General features: G+C 37.9%; 1 protein-coding gene across 4 annotated transcripts in view; it reads left to right on the top strand.

Annotated features, from left to right (window-relative positions):
• The window catches only part of NUDT14 (nudix hydrolase 14), a 59,144-nt gene that overhangs the window by 25,497 nt on the left and 7,810 nt on the right, over window positions 1-25,837 (top strand). For 2 of the 4 annotated variants that reach the window (XM_002200590.7, XM_030275128.4), the window contains exons 2-4: window positions 2,230-2,273; window positions 16,141-16,205; window positions 20,951-21,188. In XM_002200590.7, coding sequence (XP_002200626.5) covers window positions 2,230-2,273; window positions 16,141-16,205; window positions 20,951-21,188 — 347 coding nt within the window. Of the gene's footprint in view, window positions 1-2,229; window positions 2,274-6,944; window positions 7,049-15,431; window positions 15,617-16,140; window positions 16,206-20,950; window positions 21,189-25,837 lie in introns of those variants that run through there. The other 2 variants (XM_072930493.1, XM_030275127.4) reach the window with 2 other exon arrangements.

Raw genomic sequence — 25,837 nt, 5'->3', positions numbered from 1 at the left:
ATAAGTGCTCCAAAGTGATCAGGTTCTATAATTTGCAAAATGATGGCAAAAGGAAAGAGCTAGGAAGATTGTTGGTGGGACTGTTTGTTGGAATGCAGTATCACAGGACTAATAGCCTAAATTAATACAAGGAGCAACTTGATTCAGGCATTCAGGCTTTTTTTTTGGTTTGGTTTGGTTTGGGGGTTTTTTGGGGTTTTGTTTTGTTTTGTTTTGTTTTGTTTTGTTTTGTTTTTTTTTTGGTGGTTTTTTTTGGTGTTTCTTTTTTTTTGCATCTCCAGCAGCTGGACACTGACACTTCGCCAAAGTGGATACTACAAAGGGAGAATGGATGATGGTAGCACCAACTTATGATTTGGGGCAGGGGAAGGTTGAGGCTAGAGAAACAATATGAAGTTACATGCAGGAGAAATTACCCTTGGTACAAAATTTTCCAATTCTTTTGTGTTAAATGGAAAATTGCTCAGCAATCTGCTAACAAATCCCACAAATACCTTGCTTACAGGTAGAAATAAACCTACAGAAAGATTGAGCTGACCTTGAACATTTAATAGGTTAAATTATTTTACCATACAACACATCCCATGTTGCAACTGTGTATTGTATCATAGTCCTATCAAAGTTGTTCCTGTGTCTCTCAGCAGGTGAAATGAATTGGATATACATTCAGGTTCTGATGCAATGGCTTTAATATTTCAGTTCACAGTAAGAATTTGCTGTCTTTATTTCCATTTCAACATTATATCTCATTTAAACAATGACAGGGCTTCTCCTGTAATGCACACATTGGATTCCTGTCAGTGCTAACAGAAGGTATGTGCACACACCAATGGAAGCACGGATTAGAGTTTCTCTTGAGGTGAACAACTGTTTATAATTAGAGTTGTGGGAATGAAGAAAAACCCAGCTAGCAAGCAAACAGTCCCTCTTCCAAAAAGCTTGGTAAACTCATAAAGCTCAGGGGCTTAATCTCTGAACCAGAGTGCTTGTTATCTAATCCCCACCAGCTGTTGTGTACTTGGTAGCCATGACATCTGTAATAGAGCTGAAGGGCCTGTCTATATTGGTTGGCACCTTTACCCACCAACTGAACTTGATTCTTCTCTCATTGCTCACATTTACCTGCTTTAAATCATTAACCAGTTGCTCAGGGTTTGATCATCCATTTAACCATACTTTATAACAGAAGTCAAGTCTGCTTTTCACATTAAGCATATTTTAGGTATGTAGGTCTTCAGCAGGTCTCGTTTTTGTGTTGCTTATAAGAAAAAGGTATAAACCACAAGAATTTCCTCTGGTTTCATACGGATTCCTAACACAGACTTAAAACCAACATGGGACTGAAATCTCTTGAGTTGTATTTGAGCTGAAAGACACCATCACACTTGCAGTAAACGGAGTAAAGAATTATAGGCATGTCCATTAACTGATGTGTATGAATTGCTATAGGTAATATAGGTATAATATAAATGTAAGCAGGGTATATGTGTTCATTATAATTATAAAAGAACACTTGTTTTCAGAGATCGCTGTCAGCTGTGCTGTAGTGGATATTGTTCTTTTTGAGTTGGCAGAGGACAGGAATTGGCCCATCTTGAGAAAATCAGCCATTTTATGTCTCCCAGTTCTTGAGTGAGTGCTGTGATTTCAAGCCTGCTGTGAGGCAGTGCCCTCGGCACCAGCAGCAGTGCAGAGGAACAGCTGCTGTGGAGAATGGAGTGTGACCCCTTCACGTTAGGTGTGGATAAAATTCCTATTTTGGTCCTTGTAGGGGGTTAGAGGATAGGTGTCTTGTTCCTGGATCCCACATGGGTTTAGTTAGGAGGTAAGTGCTGAGCTGGTCTCAAGGTGAGAGCATTTTTGGACATGGAAAGACATACCTGTGGGTTATTTTACTGGTTAAAACAGAGCTGTTTATGGCTTCCTGGCACCGTGAATGGTTAGACTGGGCAGCTGAAGTTGATGCTGTGGCCAAAACTGGGCCTGAATGCTGCAATAAATGTCTGCTAGCTGTCATCGTATTATTGTGGATCTAAGATTCTGAACTCTCCTAAGTTAGTTCTCAGTGTCTGTAATACTAACTGTCAAAATACAGAATACTGGCCTCATAAATAAACTTAACTATACTAAGTTTTCAAAGAAATGCCTCTCAAGTTTTTTTTAATTTCATTATAGTAATTTTTCAGTTGGAGTTAATTTGATTGATTTTTTTTATTTTTTTCCCCCTAGAATGGCACAAAGAAGTTCTGGGATTTTATGAGGACACATGACAGGTAATGATGGCATGACATTATTTCCCACTGTCTTCATGTTGTATTTCATACTCTGTTCTCTTTCATTGGTCAAGTGTTGTTGATGTTTTCTTTCCTCCAATTTCCTCTTCCAGTCTCACTTCTTATGTAATACCTGCAGGTGGTTCTCTAGTGTTTAAGATAGAATTAGCAGAAATTTAAAAATGTCTTTGTCGTTTATTATGTTTTCAGTGAGTTTTGTCAGTACTTGACTATTCCAATATTAGACTTTTAACACATAATTGTACATTAACACATTATTGTATACATTATTTACACATTACATTATTAACACATTATTTTACATTTTAATTACATAGAAGATGGAACTGAACATTTGGATTGTTTGAAATTCTCTTACTTGAGTGGGAATTTATTACCTGAAGGAAGGAGTTTCTTCTGTCTTTCCAAATGTATTTCTCTGATCAGGGAAGAAAAGCAATTAACTCCTGACTTCAAAGATCAGTTCATACGAGATTATAACAAATAAGGTGTATATAAAACAGACCAAGTCTCAGTGTTATTAAAAACTAAAATATTTATATGCCTTTCCAAAAGTAATAATATTTAATCTGTTTGCTGAAAATTCAGGCACTAGAAGATAAAAATAAAAAGAAGGGTAATAACTTTTTTCCAAGAAAAAGATTTTCTAAATCTATTAACTGTAAAAAAATGCAGCAAAACACTAAAATAAATTGTGACATAACCAGAACCACATCAAGAGATGATTTTTTTGTATGCATTAAATAACTAAAATCAGTTGCATTTTGGGAAATTCTTCTCTGTTGGAACCCTCTAAGTCCTTTCATGAGTCTTTTTGTGACATGAGTCTTCACATGCATGTGGAGTGCCTGGGAGGGATATAAAATTCTATTAACATTTTTTATATATATAAAGATTCTGAAGGTAAAATTTTCAGGAGGACTGGGAAAGCATTAGCTGGATTAAAAATGCCTGTACTGCTTGAGAATGAGGACAGAAAAGGGAGTGATATTTCAATACTGAACTTCACACTTGCTTTTGGAATTTGCCTGGAAGACAGTTCTGTCTTTGCACTTTGTCTGTCCATATGGGCATGTGCCTAAATTTATGATGGCAGATACAAAGGCTGAAATGATAATTGATTGCTGGAAATTTAATATATTCCCATTCAAGCAAGTGAATCCAGCCTCAAGTCACAGTGCTGAGAACATGACTTCCAGATGAATTTGTATGACTATTTTTGTTTAAACTTTAGTTTATCACTGTGTGATAATGTGTGAATATATGCAACTAACTGAGTGGGGTAAGTATTAAAGGATCAGTTTTCCATGAACTTCTTGGGAACAGTATTTCTGAAGGACTTTTGTGGACATTTTTAAAATAGTTGAGAACATAACTTTATGAAAAGGCTACAGCCACATGTCACGCCAGTCATCTCTGGTCACATAACATTTGTTAGCTTCAGATGCACAACAGCTGCCACCCCAACTTATTAGTGACTACTGTGGAACTGCAGAATGTCTAGCACTCTTTTACAAGGAAATTCATTGCAGCTTCTGACACCAAAGTTAGTAATGTGAACTTCCTGCATAGGAAATCCATGGGTTTACGTAATTTTTTTGAGAATAAGAAGACAATTATTACCCAATATATTAGTCAGAGTCAAAATCCCTTATAATACTTTGAAGCCCTACATTTTGATGTATTTTAATAGCTGTGATGCTTATTATGTGGAAAAGTCATGTTAACTAGTTCCTGAAGATTATAAAGAACTTCATGCTGAGAGAGCTCTTACAGGTTCATTACTGCTAATGAAAGACAAATACTGAAGAAGAGGAGAGGTTTCTGGGACACAGTTCTGTTGGTCAGGATTTCCTGGGGTGTATGTCTGCTTGAAGAAGATTGTAGATGTTTTCCAGAATTAAGATCCCTTTTCCATAATACTTTTTCATGAGTATTCATGGCTTAGTACTTATGGAAGTGCTGTAAGCCTGTTAAGTACTCCAAGTGTCTGTAATGCAGCTGTTTACCTGAACTGAGCATGTTCTGTAAAGATCTGTAAAGAAGACATGTATATATTACATATTTACATAGAATTGATATGTATTATGAATTTAGTGATGATTAATTAAAAAAACAACAGTGTAATGATATCAAACCAGACATTGTGCCTAACCCATGTCTTTATTTGTCATCCTCTTTCAGCAGCACAAGTAAACATGCTTAAGATTGACTTCCTTGCTTCATGGTAGTGAACTGAGAGCTTCTGTGCTGGGTTCCTTTGGGAGCCCAGTGTTCTGTCTCATTTCAAATTAGGTTAATATAAGCCAATATTTAATAGATTTGTATCAAAAGATACAGAAAAATATTTACCAAGAGAGATGAAGTTATTGTTGTATAAATGTATCCTTTCCAACTGTTCAGATGAACAGCTGATTAAATTATACAAAGACAAAAGCACAAGGACTGCAGTAGTCACTTCATTTGCCTTAGATGTGAGTCATCTCTTAAAATCTCAATATATGTTGCAGTGGGGCAAGATCATTTAACTATGTGTAGTCTGGTGGTGTAACTCTAGCACAAGGTAAAATAGCAGAATTGGTACTACTTTTCTGTTTTTTCCTTTTATTTCTTGTCTTTCCTTTAGTTATGGCACATCTGGGCATGAGCCTACAGTATGTGGTTCATGAGCTTTCTTAAGATCAAGATAATTCAGAACTAGACATCAATCCTGAAGGCACTGCTGTAATTCATGTTGAGCAAGTAATTGCTTATTCCCAATCCCTCCCTCCCTGCCACTTGAACACAAAAATAGTTATGTGCAACTTATTCCTGGTCGCACAATAAACTGTGTTAAGGCAAACCTTCAGAACCTGTACCTTCAAAAGTCAACTGTGTGTCAGCATACACAAAAGCAGCAGCATTTCTTACCATATTTAGGTTTACATTCTAACAGAAGGAAGATCCACAACACAAGGACACACCTATGGACAACAGTTTGGTCCTGGAATGCTTTGCCCAGAGAGACTAAGGAATCTCCATCCTTAGAGAAATCCAAACCTTGACTGGACAAGGCTCTGAGAAATCAGGCTTAACTTAGAAGTTATAGTGATTTTTAGCAGGAGCTTGGATCAGATGATTTCCAAAAGTCACTTGCATCCTGAAGGTTTCTATGATTTTACAAGCATATTAAATGCTTCATGAGTGTTACAGTTCCCATCTGAAAACTGTCAAAAATTTGCAAACTTGTCAAGGAATCTGTCAATTTCTAAGCCATTTTTATATTGGAAAATGATGAGGTTACTATTGTTCTTGTTCTGTGGAGTTAGATTTAAGTTAATCTTTCTTTGAAACATGCAGATAAACATTATCAGAGCTCATTGGAAGGTTTTACTATGTCATTAGAAACAACAATGAAGTTTACTGAAAATGAATGAAGTAAAAATCCTTGATTACCTCTTCTACACTTTAATTATTGAACAAGTTTATTGCGCTGTTGCTCCTGTTACATAATTTTGGCCTGTTGTGTCAGGCACACAGAAAAGATGCTTTCTGGAGTTAGGCACTGCTTACTTTTCTAATTAAGTGTAATTTTCCCTTTAATACTCAAGATGATGTGTTTGGTCATTATTAAACATATCCTGATGAAAATCAGGCAGAGTGCAAGCAATGAAAATTTAGATACAAGGTGTATTTCAAGATTCATTTTAGACTTGGGTCTGTCAGAACTGGTTAGCAATTTGTGGGGGTGTGATTTGCAGGCTGAAGAGCTGTTAATTTTTTTAAGGGCTTGGCTTTTGAAAATAAAAGTCTTTATCAGGAGAACATTTTCCTTCTGCAAATTTGTGGTGATTTTCTGTTAGAAATATAAACATACTGAATTTTACAGAGTAACCATTGATACCTGTAACAAAAAAAATATTCTCTAAAACCAGACTCAGGTTACAGTTATATTCTCCCTCATCCTAATTTTGCTATATATAGTACAGTAAGAGCCTGAAATGTAATACTTAAGTTCTACATTCATCTACTTTATAAAGCAATAGACCATGTTCGTTTCAGGTTTCAGCAGCTCCCCTTAAACAGATTCAAGGCTTTTAAAAGGCATAATTTGGGAACAGATGAAGGTCAGTGTACAGTCATGTGCTCCTTCTGTGCTTTGAGTAATAACGCTTGAGAACAGGGACACCACTGTACCTTTTCCTAGTTGACAAAACAAAATTATGTCTACCTCTCTATTTGAAAGTGTGAAAAATTCACTGTAAGGTTTGCTGCATTTAAAAGAGAACAAATTTGAAGAGACTGAATTGTGTTCAAGATAGTTATGTGAGTTCCTCTCAACTCTGAAAATACCATGTGATGAATAAAAAGCATGTGGACTAGAAAACTTGCAGTTCTACACGTGCATTGTACCCCATTCGTGCTGCATTTTTACCTTCAAAAACGTCTCAGTGACTCAGCAATAGTTCCTGACTTGAAAAATTCATAATGAAAAAAGCTGGAAGTTTATATTCCTGCTTATAAGAGTTGCGATATTTTTTTTCAAGTAAAGATATTAATTTGTTTCACATTTCAAACAAATTAATTCCTAATCTAATTTGCTTCCTCAGAAGAAACAATTTTACACTTTATCTATTACAAAGACAACTGAAAAGTGTAGTTTTCCATCAGGAGTGAGTTTACAGGATGAAGGAAACCAAAGCAACCTCCACCTCAGCTCGCTCCCTCCTGTGGGTACCAGTCGTGCAGGCAGCAGGAGGAGGTTCTGGAGGCAGGTGAGCAATGAGCATTGCTGAGAAGGAGGAGATGCAGTGTGGAGGCTGCGTGCTGTGCAGTTACCTGGCCGAGGGCAGAGCTCAGGAGGTCCTGCCTGAGGAATGCAGCGCAGCAGCTGCGGCTGCATCCCGGCCCTGGCCACGGGATCCAGGGATGGGTCACAGAGCCATGGCCCACGGGAGCCACGGGTGCTATTCTGGCTCAGTGGCTGCACAGGCAGCTATGGAGACACGGTGGAAGTCATGTGCCCTGACCACATTATAGGAGTGGATTAAATTCCTTCTCCTGTTTCATATGCCAGATCATTTGGGCTTTATGGAAACTTAATCCTCTATGTATTTTTCTGGTTTATGTCCTGGTGTATTATAAGACACCATGAAATTTAACTCAGATGCTTCCTTTGTGCAAGAATTGTCACAGTAGCTTTAAAATATAGCTTTTTCAACATCATTACAGGTAAAAAAAAAAAAAAACTAAAATAGTTTTTCTTGGGTGGCATAGGCCTTTTACTTTCAATGATGTGCTGTTGTTCTGTAAACCTTGTCTGTCTTTGTAATGTCTCCTCCGGGGTGTCAGTGATGTGGAATTTTCTTGATTATCTTCAAAGATAGTGTGGAAGATAAAGCAGTGTTTAAAATCAACTGGAGGTAGTTCAACAAACAAAAATAATGAAAAGTTTAGGGAAATAATGGCTGAGAGAAAGGAATGAGAGCTGGGCATGTTCATGCAAAGGATATCACAATGGAGGAGAGAAATTACCACTTACCATAAAATGTAAAGGAACAGGCCAGAATAATTTAATTTCATCAGTAATCAATGACAGAATGAGAAATGATGTATGGTGGGAAAAGTATTTTTAAAATTAAACACTAAGAAACTGTTTTTACCAAAAAGCAATCCGGGAAGGCGTTTTGTTATCACTATCATTGAAAATGCTCAGGTCTAGGCTTGATATCTAGCAAGGATGTTATCAGAATAATGATAATTTTCCTGGTATTAGAAGGAAAAAATGTAGTAGCCTATTAGTTTCCTTCAACCCAAGTAATTACACAATTTGTTTGCATACAGTATTTGCAAATAAAATGCATTTAATGCTGTGTTTTTTGTTGTTCATTTTTGGGGTTTTCTACAGTGAAGACTTGACAGATCCTCTGCTTTTGTGCCAGGAATTCTGCAGGCATATTTACTGTCTTTTAAAATGAGTTACTATGCTGTTACCTTAGGATCCAATTTAAATAAATGCATAGGAATGAGAGAAACATGAGATGCTGTAAAGTTATCAGAGAGAAAAATGAAGTAATAAATTTTCAAATTCTCATTTCATCTTCTTAAGCATGTGATCTGAATGCACCCTGTAGCATATAATCTCTTCTCTGCTCTATCACAGAAACAGTATAAAATGGCAATAAAATCTTTATAGAGGGCAATGCTTCATTGGGAAGTTAAATATTTGGCTAATTTTAAGAACAGAATCCATGAAAATTCTTATAACTAAGCAGGTACACAAGAATTTTGGCTGGTTATTTCTGAATACAGGTTTCTGGTTTCCTGATTAGAAGCATCTTGGGCTCTTCACGAGTTTAGGGATTTAATAATCTAGTGTTTCCAATAATATGCAAAATAAATCAATGTGTTCATTTTCTTACAATCACTGAAATTAGAAACGTGATTTCAGGTGAAATTAGGAAGGTAATTTCTGCTTTCAGGTAATTTTGAAATAAACGTGTTCTGTGTGAAGGATGCCAAGAGTTTGTACATGGCCTAGAGCAGTAGCATGATCATGGCCTGCATTTGGGATGGGTAAAAGCAATCTTGGGAAAGCTAGGAAATGTTCTGTAGTAGGAGTGCCTGTATTTTAGAATTTTAGCTGAAAATATCTCTTGGAAAAGAGGGAAATATTTAAACCTTATTCTAGAAAATTGAGGAAAATGTGAACAACTACCAGTTTCTCACTGATGGTACTGAGACTGTGCAGTTATATGTGGCAAAAGGTTGTGTTACGCACATCATACTTGGATTTTGGTAGGTAATAAACAAAGTTGCTGATTTCCCTTACCTTAGTGCAGAAAACTTGATCTTTTTTGTTTTGTGAACTGTCCTTGAAACCTGATGGTGTTTTAAATATTTGACTTTTGCCATTTCTGAAGGGAATAGAGGCATACTTCGGCTTTTTAGGGGGATTATTTATTGGTCTTATTATGTGATAGCATTTATAAATGGCAGTTTCACAAATAATTAGGAATTGGAACAAAAGCCCATCAGGCTCTGACATCTGTTGCACATAATTCCCATAAAGCTGTATTTAATCAAATAAGTTAGCATAAAACCTGAATTTATTTATTAAAATATTTTGTTGAAAGAATCCCATTGAGATGCAATGTGTCATTTCTAAGGGTATCCTGGGATACTGGCCAAGATATGACACTTAAGGAATGTTATTGAGAGCAGCGTGCTTTGATGTCTCATTTACTTTGCAGTTGAATTTTCTTTCTAATTTTTCTTTGTTGTATGAAAATAAGTTGCAGAGAGAATTGTTTATTCCAAAGAAGTTGTCCTGATGATATTCTCTGGTTGGCAATACAAATTGCTACTTTACAAGTAGGTACAAACTGTGTTTTGAAAGTGGGTGTATATGGGTTTGTTACCACTTCTTAGTCCATTTTTACGCTGGCCTGATGATTAACCAAATATATGTTTCCTGCTTTATGGTGTCATGAACAACTTCCTGCTGCAGTTCAGTTTACTGAAATCGATCTTCCTTTTGATTTTTTCCAAAGTAACGTTTATTTTCTTAAGCATACATGGCTCACTTCTTTATTCTGGGTTTATTTAATATTAAATATTTACGTTGTGTTGGAGAAAGCATTCAAATTTCATCAGAATACAGAAGTCTTTTAGATGTCTCTAATTATCTATTGCCAAATCCACTTTATATGTGATTAGTATGAAAGGCTGAATGTTTTTGTCAGGAGCTTATAGCTTTGCTTTTGTAATAGGCTGCATTTTAAGCATTCAATTGGATTGGTGTTGGCCTTTGAAAGATGCAAAATGCTTTGAAGGAAGACTTAAATGAACCAGTAAAGATTGTGCAAGTGCACACATTTAATCTCAGGACTATCTGCATTATAGTTAAAGCTTGGGAAACTAAAGGAATTGCACTGAAGAATAATCAAAGGGTACAGCTTTGTTACATCTCTGTTCTGAAAACGAAGGGGCTGTTTTCTCTGGCTTAAGGTATTGGGTGCTGTGCTGATAAAAGGAAGAAGACAGCACTTTAGAGGCCACATTAGAAGTTTTCAGGACATGTCCAGCTGTGAAATGGATGATTAATTTGAATACAGAAGTGGCACAGGGGCTGCATACAATTCTTTCTTACGGACATCAAAAATAATTTTGAAATAAGATGAAGTAGGCCCTCCTGAAGGTTGGCTCCTCACAAATAATTGCTTTTGAGTGTTGGCTCTCAAACAAGTTTAGGTGTTTTTTATTATCACTTTCAAGTTGAAAGCATGGTCATTTTAGATTGGAACAAGGAGAGGACATGTTCCCAAATGTGAACGTGGTTGTGTGGAGACCTCACAGCACCTTGCAGGCTCTGCAGGGGCCCCACAGAGAAGCCAGAGAGATTCTGTCAGAACTGTGGTGACAGGAAAGAAGTAATAGGTACAGATTCAAACAGGGAAAATTTAGGTTAGATATTAGGAAGAATTTTTTTACTGTGAGGGTGGTGAGGCACTAGAACAGGTTGCCCAGGGAGGCTGTGGATGCCCCAGTCCAGGCTGTGTTTAAAGCCAGGTTGGATAACACCTTGAACAACCTGGTTGCCTGGAAGGTGTCCCTGCCCATGGCAGAGGGGGTTGGGGCTAGAGGATCTTTAAGGTCCATTCCAACCCTTTAGCTTTTTATAGATATACTTTATTTGTGATCTGGGGTGTTTTTCAAACACGGTATTTTAAAAAGACTAGCTGGAATTACAGGCTTGACATGGAAAACTATGAATAATCAATTTGTCATCCCTCTATGAACAAAGAAAGCCAAATTCATATAAGTTCAAGAAGAAAAATTTATACTTTAAAGCTAAAACAATTATGGGATTTCTGAATTATTTCTTTATTTGTTACTAACTTTTCATCTAGTATGATTTGTAAATCTTGATATTTTCTCCTTTATGAGCTATGTGGGCAAAAATATGAAATGTATGTTTTATATTCACATGCTCTCCAGCAGAGATGAATGCATCTCTAAATACCTCTGTGGTTGCACACTACATTTGATTATTTTCTTCTGATTGTATCAAAGGGATTTTTAAAACCAAATATCTGTTGAGAGTCAAGGGGGCTGATTAAATCACTTACTTGCTTTTATTCCTGCACGCTGTTTTTGTGTCTTCTTTTGGAATCTGCCATTCCTTTTTCTTTGAGAATGGTAACTGAAATACTGCAGGCGCTGTGTTAGTAGTATTGGAGGGGTTTTGGTAGTTTGGTTTGGTTGGTTTGTTGTGGTTTTTTAGAAATCATACATCATTAGTTCCTAAAGTCTCCCCCATGGAGCTGAGATTATTGTTTCTAGGCAGCACTTACCAATATTAAAAGCCTTAAACTATTTTTGAGATACTTCTTAACCTTTAAAAGTAGGTGAAAGTGGCTGAGGTTAATAGCTGAGAAGTCCTGTCTTCCAATGTTAATATCAGTATTTTTTTAGGTGCTTTATCTTCCACTCTTCATTTCTGATCACAATTTGTGTGTATCACACACATACTCACAATGCCTGACACAAGCAGCTACAGAGTTGCTCTTACAAGGATTTAAGAAAGGTCAATTTCTTATCCTCTGTTATCTCATCAATTAGCTAATGTATTAGTATTTTAGTTATTAGGACAGGATTGTCATGGAAAGTCCTCATCTCCAGCCTTGAGAGTCTTAGCTCACTGACAGAAGTGCAAGAGTATTGTCCTTGTCTTTGCTATTGATGTACTGTGGGGATTCTCTAAAATTATTTTTTAGTTTAGAAATTCACATTTGTAAAGTCAGCATTAAGACCACATCTAAGAATAAAGAAAGACTGAATCCATCTTTATTTATTAAAGGATTTTGAAAGTTTGTCTCATGAAAAGCAATTAGTAAGTGTCAGCAGTTGCATGTGGATTAACTATAGCCCTAGAAGTACACATTTAAGAAGCTGTGGTGAAGTTAATTTGCTGATCTCAATTGCTGGGGTGTATTTCAAAAGAATTAACTTTGCATGGTCCATATGTGTGTGTGCACATTTTAACAGGATGTCAGTTTTCATCTGTCCCCTACCTCATTTGCTGTGGTCAAATGCTGTGTGTCTTGTGCTGCTCCTGAAACACCACCTTCCTTTCTCAGGTTTGAGAGCATGAAGTTGTAGTATTTCTAGCTAAATGTCTGCTGAGCTGGACTATCACAAAGCATCAGTTACTGTGTTGGGGGAAGGAAAAATGTGGAAGTAGTTCTCTATGGCACACAATGGAGTCATTTTCTGAACTATTCTCAGTGGTGTTTTCAGCTGTAAAGGTTGTATTCAGGTGGGTATTTTCTCTTGTCCTAAGAGTCTTAAAGGTGGAGGTGGAATTAAGGGGGTGCACTCGTATGTTACAGTGTCCTTGGGTCAGCTGTCTGATTTCTACACATTGACTTAGTTTAGGGAAGTCAGATATCCAGCAGAGAATCCTAATACCTTTTTCACTCAGGGATTTCTTGAAGTTTAAATGGTTAAATGCTACAGGAGAGCCTTGGCCGAATAGTTGAAATCCCTTTCAGAAAACATTGTGTTAGGTGCCAAGACCAGACACACTTCAACTGCAAACTTGAGTACAACAGCTCAAGTACAGGTTAAATGCTCTGTGTATGTAACATTTTAGGTACATATCTTTCTTAAAATATTTTAAAGCTACTCTAATTTTTCCCATATTTATAGAAAGAACAATATTCTACATCATTGCACAGTAAACTGTTTACATGGATGCTTTCTTTGGGGAAAACTACTGTAATTAGAGTATTGATTTATGTATAAAGTGAGTGGGAGCTACTGCAGTGGGAAGTTGAGGACGAGGTTGGGCTGAAGGCTAAGTAGGTCTGTGGTCTTCACCAGCCCTGGAAGACACTTTACACACCCTGTCATGTCTTAATAAGTTCTTTTTCTGTTTGGCTGTAGTCCCTAATGCAGCCACGACAGATGTGGTGTGGAGGAGCCAAGTCTCCTTCACTGGGCAGTAGTATTTGCATTCCTGAGCTCCCCTTTTACACCTCTGATTTCCCCCAGAGTCAGCTGCTGGAGGAATAGCCAGCAAAGATCCACACCTCTGGAATATGGTAAAAGTAATCTGCCACACAAAGTGTAAAGATTAGCAGGTCTGACCTGAGACTATTTCCTTAGTGCAGCTTGTTTTAAGGCATGGATGGAAGCTTGGGATTTATCATGATCCTTATATCTGGGTATTGCTTTCCTTTGTGAAATATAATAAAAAAAGTGGTTTTGTGCTCCTGTTTGAGACAAGAAGCCTGTTATTACATTAGGACCTTGGATACCCGTTTTAGGTTAAATTCTTGTATAGTATTACTGCCTTCTTTTAGGGAATGTGGCTGGGCTTTTTTTTTTTTTTTTGCTTTTTTTTTTTTGCTTTTTTTCCCAATTGTACAACTTTGCCTTAATTTCAAATAGTTCTGGTTGTAATATTTCTAAGGGAATTGCCTTGAAGCATCTGTAATACCTCATGGTATGGCACCACTGACAGATGTATTTGGACCTACTAATGGATTTGGAACTACTAACATTAGTAGTTCTTTTTAATAGCCTGTATCATCTATAAAAATAGCAATTTCAAATTGATTTTGTAATGAATTCTTTGTATGATGGTATAAAATTACAGAAGATAAATATTTTCCTTACAGGCCAGACCAATCATATAAACCCACTTGGGTCGTTCTAAGGAAACCCACTGAAAATGGGAGTGAGGCTCCTCCACTTAGCTCAGTTGAACTGTCTTGCTTTAACTTTGTGTAATACTCAACTGTCCTGAATGCAGCCTTCAGTGGGTTTTCAGAAGTTACAGACCTGGTGACCTATGGAAATATTTCATGTTATGTTGTTTCTTGTGAAATGAAACAGCAAATGGCATTTTCGATGTTACCCCACTCCTAAGAAGATGTAATTCTGAACTTTCTCTTCCATGACTCTTCAACTCCGACAAGCTTGTGTGTTGTGGTTTGTTAAAAAATGTACATTTCTGTTCAAAATTGTTTGTCAGGCTCTCAGAAAATTAGAAGTAATTAAATAGAAAGTTCTACAGATTTGTGCCATTTCTGTACCCTCTCATCTCAAGATGGTGTGAGAAGCAGACAATTGTAATAACTTGCTGCTACTCCTTTCCAGCTAATTTGATCTTGTTCCTTCATTCTGACAGATTGTTTTTAATTTTCCCATCTGTTCCATAAAAATCTCAAGTGATTGACTCCTAGGAAAAAATAATGTCTAATAGCTGAGCCATTTTTAATGAGTTGGTATGAGTTATTTAATGAGACGTGCTGAAGAAGGCAAGCCAAAGGAAAGATTGGGCCTGGGGTGGTGGATGTAAAGAAAGGTAAAGGGCAACCATCTGCTTCAGGAAGCTTCCACTCTTCATCAGCAGCTTTAGGCTGCTGCTCTCTCCAGTTTCAGGCGTGGACAAAACAACAAAGGTTCAGCGGCTGTAATTCCTTTTCCTCTTTTATTTAGAGCAGTGTCTGCCCTCAGACAGTACTGCTTTGGGGAGAGGAATGGTTGTGCAAAGGGAAAAAAAATCAAAGAATAAAAGAATAATATTTAAGTAATGTTAAAAATATTATGGTGTATGGTTTAACTTCATTTCTTTCCACACAAAGTCCCAGATATTCCAGAAAGAACCCTAGTGCCAATAAACAGAGTAAATGTTCTCCTTCACCCTCTCTGAAGGCTAAAACCTTTGCTTTAAAATTGCCTGCAAATGGCATCTCCCAGGGCAGGAAGCCATCAATATGCAGTACAGGTCTTTGAGAATAGAAGCATGAATATAAATACTAACATCTGGACTTCTCCATTCTGTTTTAGCTTTTATATATTATTATAATAAACATTAACATTGTTTTTAATAATCATCAGATAGCATTTTCTTTGGCAGCTTGAGACTTCATTATTAAATCAAATAGTGAAAATAAATATACAGCTCTTTTACAAGGAAAGTTGAAAGTTTGACTCAACCCTGCAAATATGCCATTGTGAGTCTTATCCATTGTAGAATTCATAGAATAATGAATTAACGTCTCAATTGCATACAGTGAGGCAGAACAAATGGGAGAATGCTGCCATAGTAATGAGCAAAATACACACTTGTTTTCTCAGGTGGCAGTGGGCTACCAACTAAGGAGAAAAACTTGTGTCTGCATCTTCTTAAACCAGTAAAACCTGAGAGTGTGTTAGGCAAGCAGAGAACATCAGTACTCTACACATCCAGAGCATGTCCAAATACTCAGCCCATCAGGTGTGCCCATGACACGTACTGCAAGCAACCAAAGAACCCCTGAATGTTGCAGGTGAAGCTACTGGATTAAGTTTGTACAAAATTGGACTTGAAACCTGAGCTCAGCAAGTAGCTGCAGATAGGAGATGCTCTTTGCTTTTACAGAATCACTGGCTCTGAATGAGACTAGACTGTGCCTGAGGTTTTGACTGTCCTAATTTGAGATTGGTATAAGGGGGAAAATGTTTTTAGTCGTAAGGATTTTTTGCTATCTAGCACCAGTGTTCTTAGACTGGAAGAGGGGGTGGTGGTGGTGTTCTTGTTAGGAAGAAGGAATTGATTGGTGCTTATTTTGCATGCCAGGAGACAAAAGGGATTTAATTTTGAGCAAAATGGTCATGGGCTTTGGGAACATGATCCGTTATCTATCCCTCTATATGGATTTTGGACAAGGACCTTGCTGTGTTGAGGTTTTAGTAATAAATCTTACATGTATTTATGTAGTTGAAATTAAATTCACAAGATTTAAGTTTAATAGTTCTGCATTAATCCTTCATAAAGCATTGATCTTTTGGTGTTTTTTATCTCCCTCCTCAGTGTGTCAATCCTGATCTTTAATACTTCTCGGCAGTGCTTTGTTATGGTGAAGCAGTTCCGCCCAGGTAATCCTCTCTTTTACATTTACTTTTGCTCTCTAGTGAAGCAAGCTTTTAAGGGTTTAGCAGTTAAAAGTTGGTGCATCTGTGGTGATAAAATCTTTGTTCTATATTCTGTTTCTTGGTATGATAGCCCATCCTTTTCAGTCAGTCAGCATTTCTAACCAGGGAAATTTCCATTACAGATGAAACGAATGATCAGGGTAGTCTTACATTCTGCTCTTGGGCTGGTTATTGTCCTTTTTTGGATGGAATTACAAACAGCTCTACAATGATCGTGCAAGAAATTGCTTTAATTTGAAGTTCCTTCTTGACCTACTTGTACAGAAGCACAGTATTTTCCTTTTTGTTTTGTTTTGTCTTAAATATTATTTTTATTTGTATTGTCTCATTGTGCATTGTATAGTTGGGGATTTGAAATGAGGGAGATTCAGGAGTGTATGCTTTTTCACCAGTATGTGGACAACTTCATTTTACCAATTATTATGAATTTAAGTTTATATACATTTTTTCTGAGGTTTTGTATCAGTTATTTTAACTCAAAGCAATATTTACTTCCTGGAAGTTAAAAACTAAATGTGTATCCACTGCATGTTAATTAAAAGAAAGGACAAGGTATTTCACTGACTGTTGCTAAGAGACCGTTTCAAGACTGCTCATGGTAGGCTTCATAAAAAACTTTCTAGGGTAGTGTCACACTGCCCTTTCTTCCTGACAGTGATCACAGCCTCTCCAGTGCTGTGCAGCAGTGTTACACTGAGAGTGCATCCTTCTCATCAAGTGCTAATTGACTTGTATAAAGTGTTTGGTTATTTGTTCATCACTAATCCACTGTCTTTTATTTGCCAGCAAATAAATGGCTCCCATAGCTCTTGCTCTCTTTGAGCAATCTTAGGGAGAAGCCTTCATATCTGTGCATGCACATATATCTATATATATATACACACGTGTATATATGGACTGAGCAGCAACACATTCATTGCATTATCTCTGTGAAAGTGTCAAATCAGCCCCAAAAGACTGGAGTTAAACCATTCCAGAGGCTGGAGCTGCTCCAACACCTGGTCCTGGGCACAGTGGTCAGTCAGATACCCCACAGCACTTCAGTGATCTCAACAATGCCCTGCCATTTATATCTCTATATTTATATCTCCATTCCATGGCTATTGTCTGCCCTGGTGCCGGGTCCATGAAGCCAAGACAAAGGCTGAGGCTTTTCTCCTTGCCAGATCCCACCAGGGTCCCACCAGGAAGGCGATCACTCGTTGCTGTGAGGTAACAGCTCTGCAGGCCCGTCCCCTGCACGTGTGCTGGTGCCAGGTGTGTCACCTTTCCCTGTGCTGGCAGGAGCAGCTTTTCCCACTGATATCTGTGCTGCTTGTAAAGGCACTCATGCCTCCCATTCTGTTTGGTAGCAGCAGCCCTTATGCAGCCACAACAGAATGGCTGCAGACAGGAGGTTTTGAGGAGCAGGGAGCTGAAGGAGTTCATGCTGACTTGAGGGTGGCAGAAGCACACGATCAGTGAGGCAAACAGTGTGCTCTGGGATTAGATCATCTTGAATGATAATGAAATCACACATTTGGTAGGAGCAGAGAGAAGAAAGATAAGCATGTATCTCTGTATATGTACCTCACTCATGACTAATTTGCAATGGGATTGGTCCATGCTTATTTTGATAGGCAATTGACCACACATTTTCAAATACAATAAAATGATATGTTGCTAGGGTTGGGACCTATGAAAATGTTCTCTGGTTCATTAACTGTAAGTATAATGACCTTTCAATTGATTGTGATGTTTGTTTTTCCACTCACTTAAAATGAACAGTATCAAAGATTTGAATCATAAGCTGTATTCTGTTTCAGGAGGTACGAAACTCCAGTGCAGTTAGAAGTTTAGAGAGGAGCCAGCGCCTTCCCAGATGGCCAAACCCCACTGGCTCCTTAGTCTGTACTCTTGTTTTCTTCTGTTTAGGGACAGCAAACAAGTTCCTGTATGTGTCCTACAAAGGCTGCTTTTAATAGCAGCAGTGATCTTACTTGCTGTTTGGTTGAACCATCTATCCTTTGTCCCACAGAAAGGAAAGTGAGAACATCAATTCTACTGGAGTTTCCACTCTGAGTGGAAACTTTCTTACAGCTGAGTGCCTCCAGGGTAATTAGTTGAGATGTGGATTCCATCAGTTCCTTGGGAAGCCTTTTCCAAAGCCTGACAGCCCTTTCTGTTGTCATTCTCCCTGATGTGCCAGCAGAGGCTGCCTTGGCACAGGTTGGTTCCTTGCCGTGCTGCCGCTCGTGGCCATGTCCATCTGGTGATGGAGGAGACTGCCCCGCAATGGTGCAGGGGCAATTCCTGGCTGAGGAAGCGTCAGAAGACAAGGGAACAATGGAGATGGGACAAGGGGGGGTGGGGGGGGTGACTGTGCTGGGGCTTCTGGAATCTGCTTTCCAGCCTCTGTGGATTTGCAGTAAGATGACAATCTCTGGTGAGGAAGAGGAGGGTCACAGATTTCCCTCTGAAGAGTGTACCTCAGTCAGTAGGACACACATTGCTTTTCCATCCAGTTCTTCATCATCCAGTGCATCACTTGTGCAGTCAGTTTTGCACTTTCAAGAGAGTTATGGGAGATTCTCTGTTCCCTGACATTAGAAGGCAGTTTGGCTTTCCAGGCTTTGCTTATCTGTGAGAGTTGAGTTTGAACTTTTGCAAGCCAAGTGATATTAAATTCATAATCAGACTCCTTGATGAATGCTCTGATATTTGGGCTCTTACAGAAGCGGCTGGTACTGCTTCTTTTCTTCCTTATCTACAGAGAAAAACTGTTCCTGGGCTTGAAGTGTGGCCATATCACAGGACTTTGCTCTGAAGAGGACTGCTGAATTAGGTCCTTCTGGGAATGCAGGTTTTGATCTCCGTGGGGCCCAGTTGTGCTGAGGGAGAAGGAGAATGGCAGGTGTCTGATGGAATGACAGGATGGGTTTCAGGGATACAGAAGACTTTTAACACTTTCAAGTCACAGCTTCATATGTCTGTATCCCACACTCTTACCTGCATCCCCGTTTAGTGCCCAAAGCCTTTAATGGCATGCATGTGTTGTTCCTTTTTAAATTATTTGATATGGGTTTGTCAGTACTAAAAAAGAAATAAGGATTTCAGAGGATTTGGCTCGTCTCAGAGAAATCTTGGATGTGGTTGTCATTTATGATAATTTTCCTAGCTTTTAGAAGTTTTTGGAATAATGACAATAGACACCCTTCAAGGAGCTGTCCCTTAGAGCTGGCAGGGAGTATTTTTTTTCTGGCTTCATGCTGTGCTTTAGAAAAAAACAATGAGCTCTAACTCACGTCTCTCAAGTAAGAAATAGAAATTCCAATCCATACCTGTTTGAATCTCAAAGACCTGGATACACCTGAGACTAGCAGCTTTGAAAGTTTTAACTTCTGGAGGAAGATTAGATTTTGGATATTGATCTGGACATCTCCCTTTCAAGTGCAGATCTTGCTATTCTGCACTTCTGAGGTGTCAAAATGAGCACTGCAGAAAAAGCCCAGGCACAAATTGCTGGGGTGTAGACTCTGCCTCAGAGACCAAGTGCTTAAGAAGTCACTGTGGTACTTCACTGTTATTCAGCAACATTTCTCCAGAGACCTTTTTTTAAGAAATACCAAGCTACAGTATCTGGAAGGACAAAAAGTTGCCTGTTAAACCTGAGTTGTTATTTACCAATTCTGCAAGATTTAGAATGGGAAATAAAAGAGAAACTAATCTGAAAACCGTGCTACGTGTATGTGAAGTATGTATGTAAAATATTTTAATGGAATAAAAATAGGTTCAAAGTTTAAAACAGTTTTATTCAGGGTGGTTTATAACACTCTCTTGGAAACCTTTCTTGAAAAGCAAGGGGATAGACATAAGGAAATCTCAAGGAAAAAACAAGTGGAATTGTGCCTGTATATTAAACTTACAATGATCTGAAGTTGTCTGTCAGTAGGGATTCTTTGTGTGTTGACATCCAGTCCTGCAGTTCTCAGGCAAAATTTCTTTTGACATCAGTGAGAGGTTTTGCTTAAATAAGGACTAAAATCTGACATTTGCACTTTATTTAGGAGTGCATTACAGTAGCAGCTGTTCGTAGATTAGTTCAAGAAGTCTTTTTCAGACTCCACACAGGAATCTGTGCAAGGAATTATATGTTCAAAAGAGGATTTTTTTTTTTTCAAACAAACATACATGTTTTTCATACCCTTTCTAAATAACAGCTGAGTTGACAGGCTGAAAGACTCATCATTGTGCACATGGTACTTTATGTGCAACCCAACTTCCCTGCAAGATAACTGCATAGTTTAAATTAAATCCCAATATCTGCATTGCCCAACTAATGGGAGTTGTGTGGTGCTTCTGGCACTTAGATTTCTTGGATGAACTAGCTTCCTTTTTCAATTTTTACTTATTTTAAGGTGTGCATGAATTCATTTCTGATGATGTAAGTACAAACAAGAGTTTAAAGAATAATTTTACAGACATGGCAAGAGAACCTTTGTTCTTTAAAATTCCAATTTTGTGTGTCATTATTTTAACAGATAACACAGCTGAACTCCTTGTTACTCTCAAGTACTCTCATGGTTGTTAATTTCCAGGCAAAATTTGTCTACCACCCGTTTTTATATTTAATATGAAGAGACTAACATACTGCCCTTTGTTGCTTTTTCTTTTGTCTTCTGTTTTTTTTTTTTTTTTTTTTTTTTAAGCTGTTTACATGTGTGAAACAGAAAGGCATCATCCTCAAGTCTTTGAGAGTCAGGACAAGGAGAGCTTCACTTCCCTGGAGAATCCCTTACCTGCTGTGGTTGGAGTGACCTATGAACTCTGTGCTGGCATTGTGGACAAGCCAGGCCTTTCTTTAGAAGAAATTGCTTGTGAAGAAGTCTTGGAAGAGTGTGGCTATCGTGTTTCCACTGCAGACCTCAGGAGGATCACTTCTTACAGGTAAATAGCAGCAAGTTACAGCACTTAGCATTTTGTTGTTTCACAGATTGCTGAAGTGGCCTGAATGTTCCCTCTTGCCTTGTTTAAATGGAGTGTTGGAGGAAGGTGGACATCTGAAGGTACAAGAAAGGTGTAATTTTTAGCAAGTGAGAGGAGTATTTACAGAAATGTAAGGAATTAGAATTATATAATCAGCATTATAATTATGGGGTTGAATTCCCAGGAAGAATTATACTATTGTGACTTATTCCAAAAACAATTAGGACAGGAAAATGTTGCATTTGGCTCCTCAGGGTTTGATACAACACAAGAAAACAGCCCATCTTTTCCATACTGGGTGTTTTCCATCTCTGATTCTTATTATTCAGATTAACAATAGAAACTGCCCAAGATACTCTCTGATTCGACTTTTATCATGATTTTGTAGAAGCATGAGAACCTGTGGCACTAGATCTCTTCATAATATTTGGTCTGTAATTAAAGCTTCTTTGAATTGGACAATAATTATTGTTATATATGAAGATTTTGCAGAGTTAACTGTCAAAATTATTACATTGTATTTTTGCAGGGTCATAAATAGTTTTTAACATGTTTTAAAATATTTATTAGGAGTAAAGGGGAAAATTAATACATAAGTGGAAAAACACAAAGTGTGAGTTGGTGGAAAAAAATTCTGAAGAGAAACTTTGCATACAGTTTTAATCCTATTCTATCTCATTCCCAGCTTTTAGTATTGTTATCCAAAATGTATGTATGTTTGTATTTTACAGAGAAAGCAGCAGGTTTTTTACTTTCTTTATTTTACTTGACATCTCCATTGAACTAGGCGCTGTCATTGGTTTTTAATTTGGGAATTGAATACAAATCCACAGCTGTCAATCCTGGCAAATGTTATTTCCTGCTGGATTAACAAGCAGTGCTTCTGTTGAGGGGAGGGGGCGAATCACAGGAGCTGTCTTTTACAACTCATTGAAACCAGATTAAGGGTTTGTTCTACTGAAAGAAAAAATGTCTTCCAGATTTATGAGCAAAAGCTGTCTATAGAATTTCATAGGTTGGGTGACACTGACATGCTGCTGCATGCAGATATATACATATGTATGTGTACGTATGTATGTGCATACAAATGCAAAAGAGGAAAAGTAAAATACAATTCCTGTAGAAGGTTGTAGATTTAGTGCAGAAGTTTGATTCAATGATTTTTATCTGCATAAAACTCTCTGTGTTTTGATGTTGATAAATGTGTTTGTAGGTTACAGGTGGTTGTTCATTCAATTTTTTTGGTTCTTTTAATTGCATTGAGTTGTGAAGAGTGTATACAATTTGGGTTTTCTTTGTTGAGACCCTTGCAAAGAGCTCATAATCTTCCATTGTCCATGTGGACACAGCTTTCTGCCCATGGAGATCCATGCTGAAGCCAGAAGGGCCTGTACAGTTTTTATAATTTTTACATTTTTAAATAAATATGAAAGGTTGACACCTCAAAGATGATATTTCACAGGGTTTTTTGTGTGATTTCCCATGCTCTATTATTAGGATTTTATTTGAAATATTTTGGTATTCCTATTCAGTGTCCTGTTTTCCTCCAGCCAAGGATTGGCAAATCTTTCTGATCCTTGAGAATTTGATGCAAAGACAGGAAGTAATTTGTTCATTTATAGTCTCCTAAGGACATTTTTTCTGTCATGGCTACACTACATATAAGAATTCCTGGGCTTTTTCTAACTGTAGTAAGTTTTTCCAAGTGGTTTATGCTGCTGTTTCATGCTGTGACTGTCAATACAAAGCACAGGCATAAAGCATTGCATTAATGCATATGCATGCCATTACAATTGCAATGCATCCTGCACTTCTACTCTTATCTCCCATCCCAACAATCTGTGTAATAGCTGCTCTGCATTATTTATTGATCCAGTGCCTCAGGTCAGAGTTTTGGGTGGCTCTCTCTAGATGGCTCCTCTTGCAAAGATCAGCCTCAGCTAGACTGGCACCAGTTGTGACAAATGTGCATCTGTTCTTTCTCTCAAATCTGATCATTCCGTGGCCTCTCTCGGGGGGTTTTGGCATTCTGTCTGAAGTGTCTTACCTGTCTGTACCAAAAGCAACTTTCCCTTCATATCTTGCCTAAATTTCCCTTTCTTTACTTCACACTGACACTTAAACTACTCTGTCCCCAGTGGACATGAAGTACTTCTGCTCCTTCCACCTCCTTGTTAAAGCATGTTCCCTTTATTTTATTTTTGCCTGTGCAAAACTATTTTAGTTGATTTAGTCTTTATTTTCAGATCATATTTTCTAGATATCTGATCATTCCTTCTGCTGTCCTCTGCCTTCTCTCCATCTGGTCTGAACATTTCCTAAATATTTAGTGCCCAAAGTGAAGCACAGTACTTTAGTGGGGGCTTTCCTGGACAGAGTGGAAGCATTATCTCCCCATGTCTCACAGATTATTCTTTATACACTGCAGTTTGTTGTTTGCCTTTTTTGCAGAGGCATTACATTATTGATGCAATTTATCTTCCACAATGCCTCCCCTGTCTCAAAACTAGGATTTGAACCTGATGATCCTTGTGGGTCCCTTCCAACTCAGAATATTCCATGATTCTGCATTGTCATTCACCTCCTGTCCATATTCTGTGTCATCACAGCCTTTTATCTGAAAGCAGGGAGTTGTATTCCTAATGACACCCCTTGCTGGAATCATGGCCATCAGAAGGAAATGCCTGACTGAAATAAAAGCAGGAGTTGAGCTAGACTTGACAGGAGGGCATGAAGAGCCAAAGACACATCAAATGGAAAGGGAGAAATGGTTTTGGCTATGGAGGTCAATATATTTCTATGCCTAATGGATTAAGGAAGATGGAGCATGGACAATCCATAGGGAGAACTTACACTGTGGGGAAAAATTGAATATGAAAACCTTGAGTGGAAAAAGAGGAAGAAGAGATGGAGAAAAAATGCAGAAAAATCATAGGCTGATAACTAAATGGACCTGGGGAAAGTACATTCATTGTGGTAGAGAAGAATTCTCTAAGGAAAAGAGGAAAGTATTGAGACTGTATTTAACTTTGCTCTGTCCTCTGTTCTATAACTGTATAGGTTAGAGATAATCTGAAGGTAGTAGGGATTTTCCTTATTTATTATCAGGGCCTGTGGCAGTGGTTTTGTGGGATTTTTTTTTTGGTGCTTCTCAGCTAACCTGGAAAGTGTGACCCAGTACTGCCACAGGTAATTCATAAACATGTAGTTAAGCCACTGGACCCCTTATTAAGCTCTGTCAAAGCTCCAGTGATTTAATACTCATCACATAGAAGTCAGACAGTGAATTAAGCAGATCTCACACTTAATTACCTTGAATGATCCACAGAGGAGCTGTGGAGTCAGTGAGGGATCAGGAAAGAAGCAGGAGTTGGGGAATTTGCACCATTTAAGAAAGAGTCTTTGGAACAAATTGTTCCAGCAGCAGGAGGACAGTATGGTGTGGGTGAGGGAAGGAGGCTGGGTTGGGGGCAGATAACAAGAAACACAAACATGTTTAGAGGAACTTGACTGGAGAGGACAGAGGAATCACACTTCGAAAATCAGAAATATCTGTTCCTATTATAGAAAAATGCCAGACAGGAGATGAATTAAAATGCAGATGGTTCATGTTGCTGTGTAGACAGAGGAGAGATCATTCTGATAAGAATCTGCATTGTTTGTAGCCTGTGTGGTGAGTTTAGTATCATCACTCCACAAATTTCTACATTTGTGCTTGGCATTCAGTAACTTCCTTTTGGTATTGAAAAAAGGTTGGTTTAAATTATGGCTGCAGCTAATTTACTTTTGGAGACTTCCAGGAAGTTTTGGTGGCTGCTGCTGTCTTGAATTCTTGTCAGTTGTATGTATGGCATCAGTCAAAAATAGCATAGGTGGTTGATGTGAGGGGTATAAAGGAATTACCTGGTTCAATAATAAAATAACAAAATGAAGCTAATCCAATTGTAGTATAATTATAAATTGAGGGTTCATTAAGGTTGAAGGTTGCAGTTAAGTTCAACATTTTTTAAAAGCTCTGAAAGAAATCTGTGAGCTTTCTTTAATGTTTGGGGGTTTTTTTTCACAAGTGCAAAATTTTTTAAGTGAACATCTTACTTTGGACTTACTTATACCAGATATAACAATTTTCTTTCTGTCATGGGATCCCAGCAGTTTTCTGATAGAATCCCATGTGCTGAAATTCAGCTGTGAGTTAATTTCTTAGTTTGAAGTACTTCCAGCTATCTGCCCTGCCTTGAGACGTGTTTCCTTACAAGACGAGGGAGGGAAATAAGTTGTTGTCATTGTGTTATTGTTCTCCTTGATGTTATTGTTGCTATTGCAAAGTATTTTCTTTTACTTCTTGAAAATGTTGGTTGTTCTGAAGAATATTTATAACATTAATTGGACTTCAGTATCACCTCAGAACATCAGGGTAGAGTTGAACCAGAGCTTCTAGTTCAGCTTCCTTTTCCCTTCATTACATCTTTATTTTCTCCCAGAGGCTGTAAAATACTCTTGCCTCTGACCTGGATACAATAGGAGCTGTAGGTTTTCAGCCTCACTGCAAAGAAATCAGATGGATTAGTTTAAAGGACTGACTATATTAAAATAGGTACTTACTTTAATCT

Source organism: Taeniopygia guttata, chromosome 5, assembly GCF_048771995.1.
Source record: "Taeniopygia guttata chromosome 5, bTaeGut7.mat, whole genome shotgun sequence".
In the NCBI taxonomy this organism is placed as follows: Eukaryota; Metazoa; Chordata; class Aves; order Passeriformes; family Estrildidae; genus Taeniopygia; species Taeniopygia guttata.
Note: the sequence above shows the minus strand (reverse complement) of the source record. Positions and strands in the feature narration are given on the sequence as shown.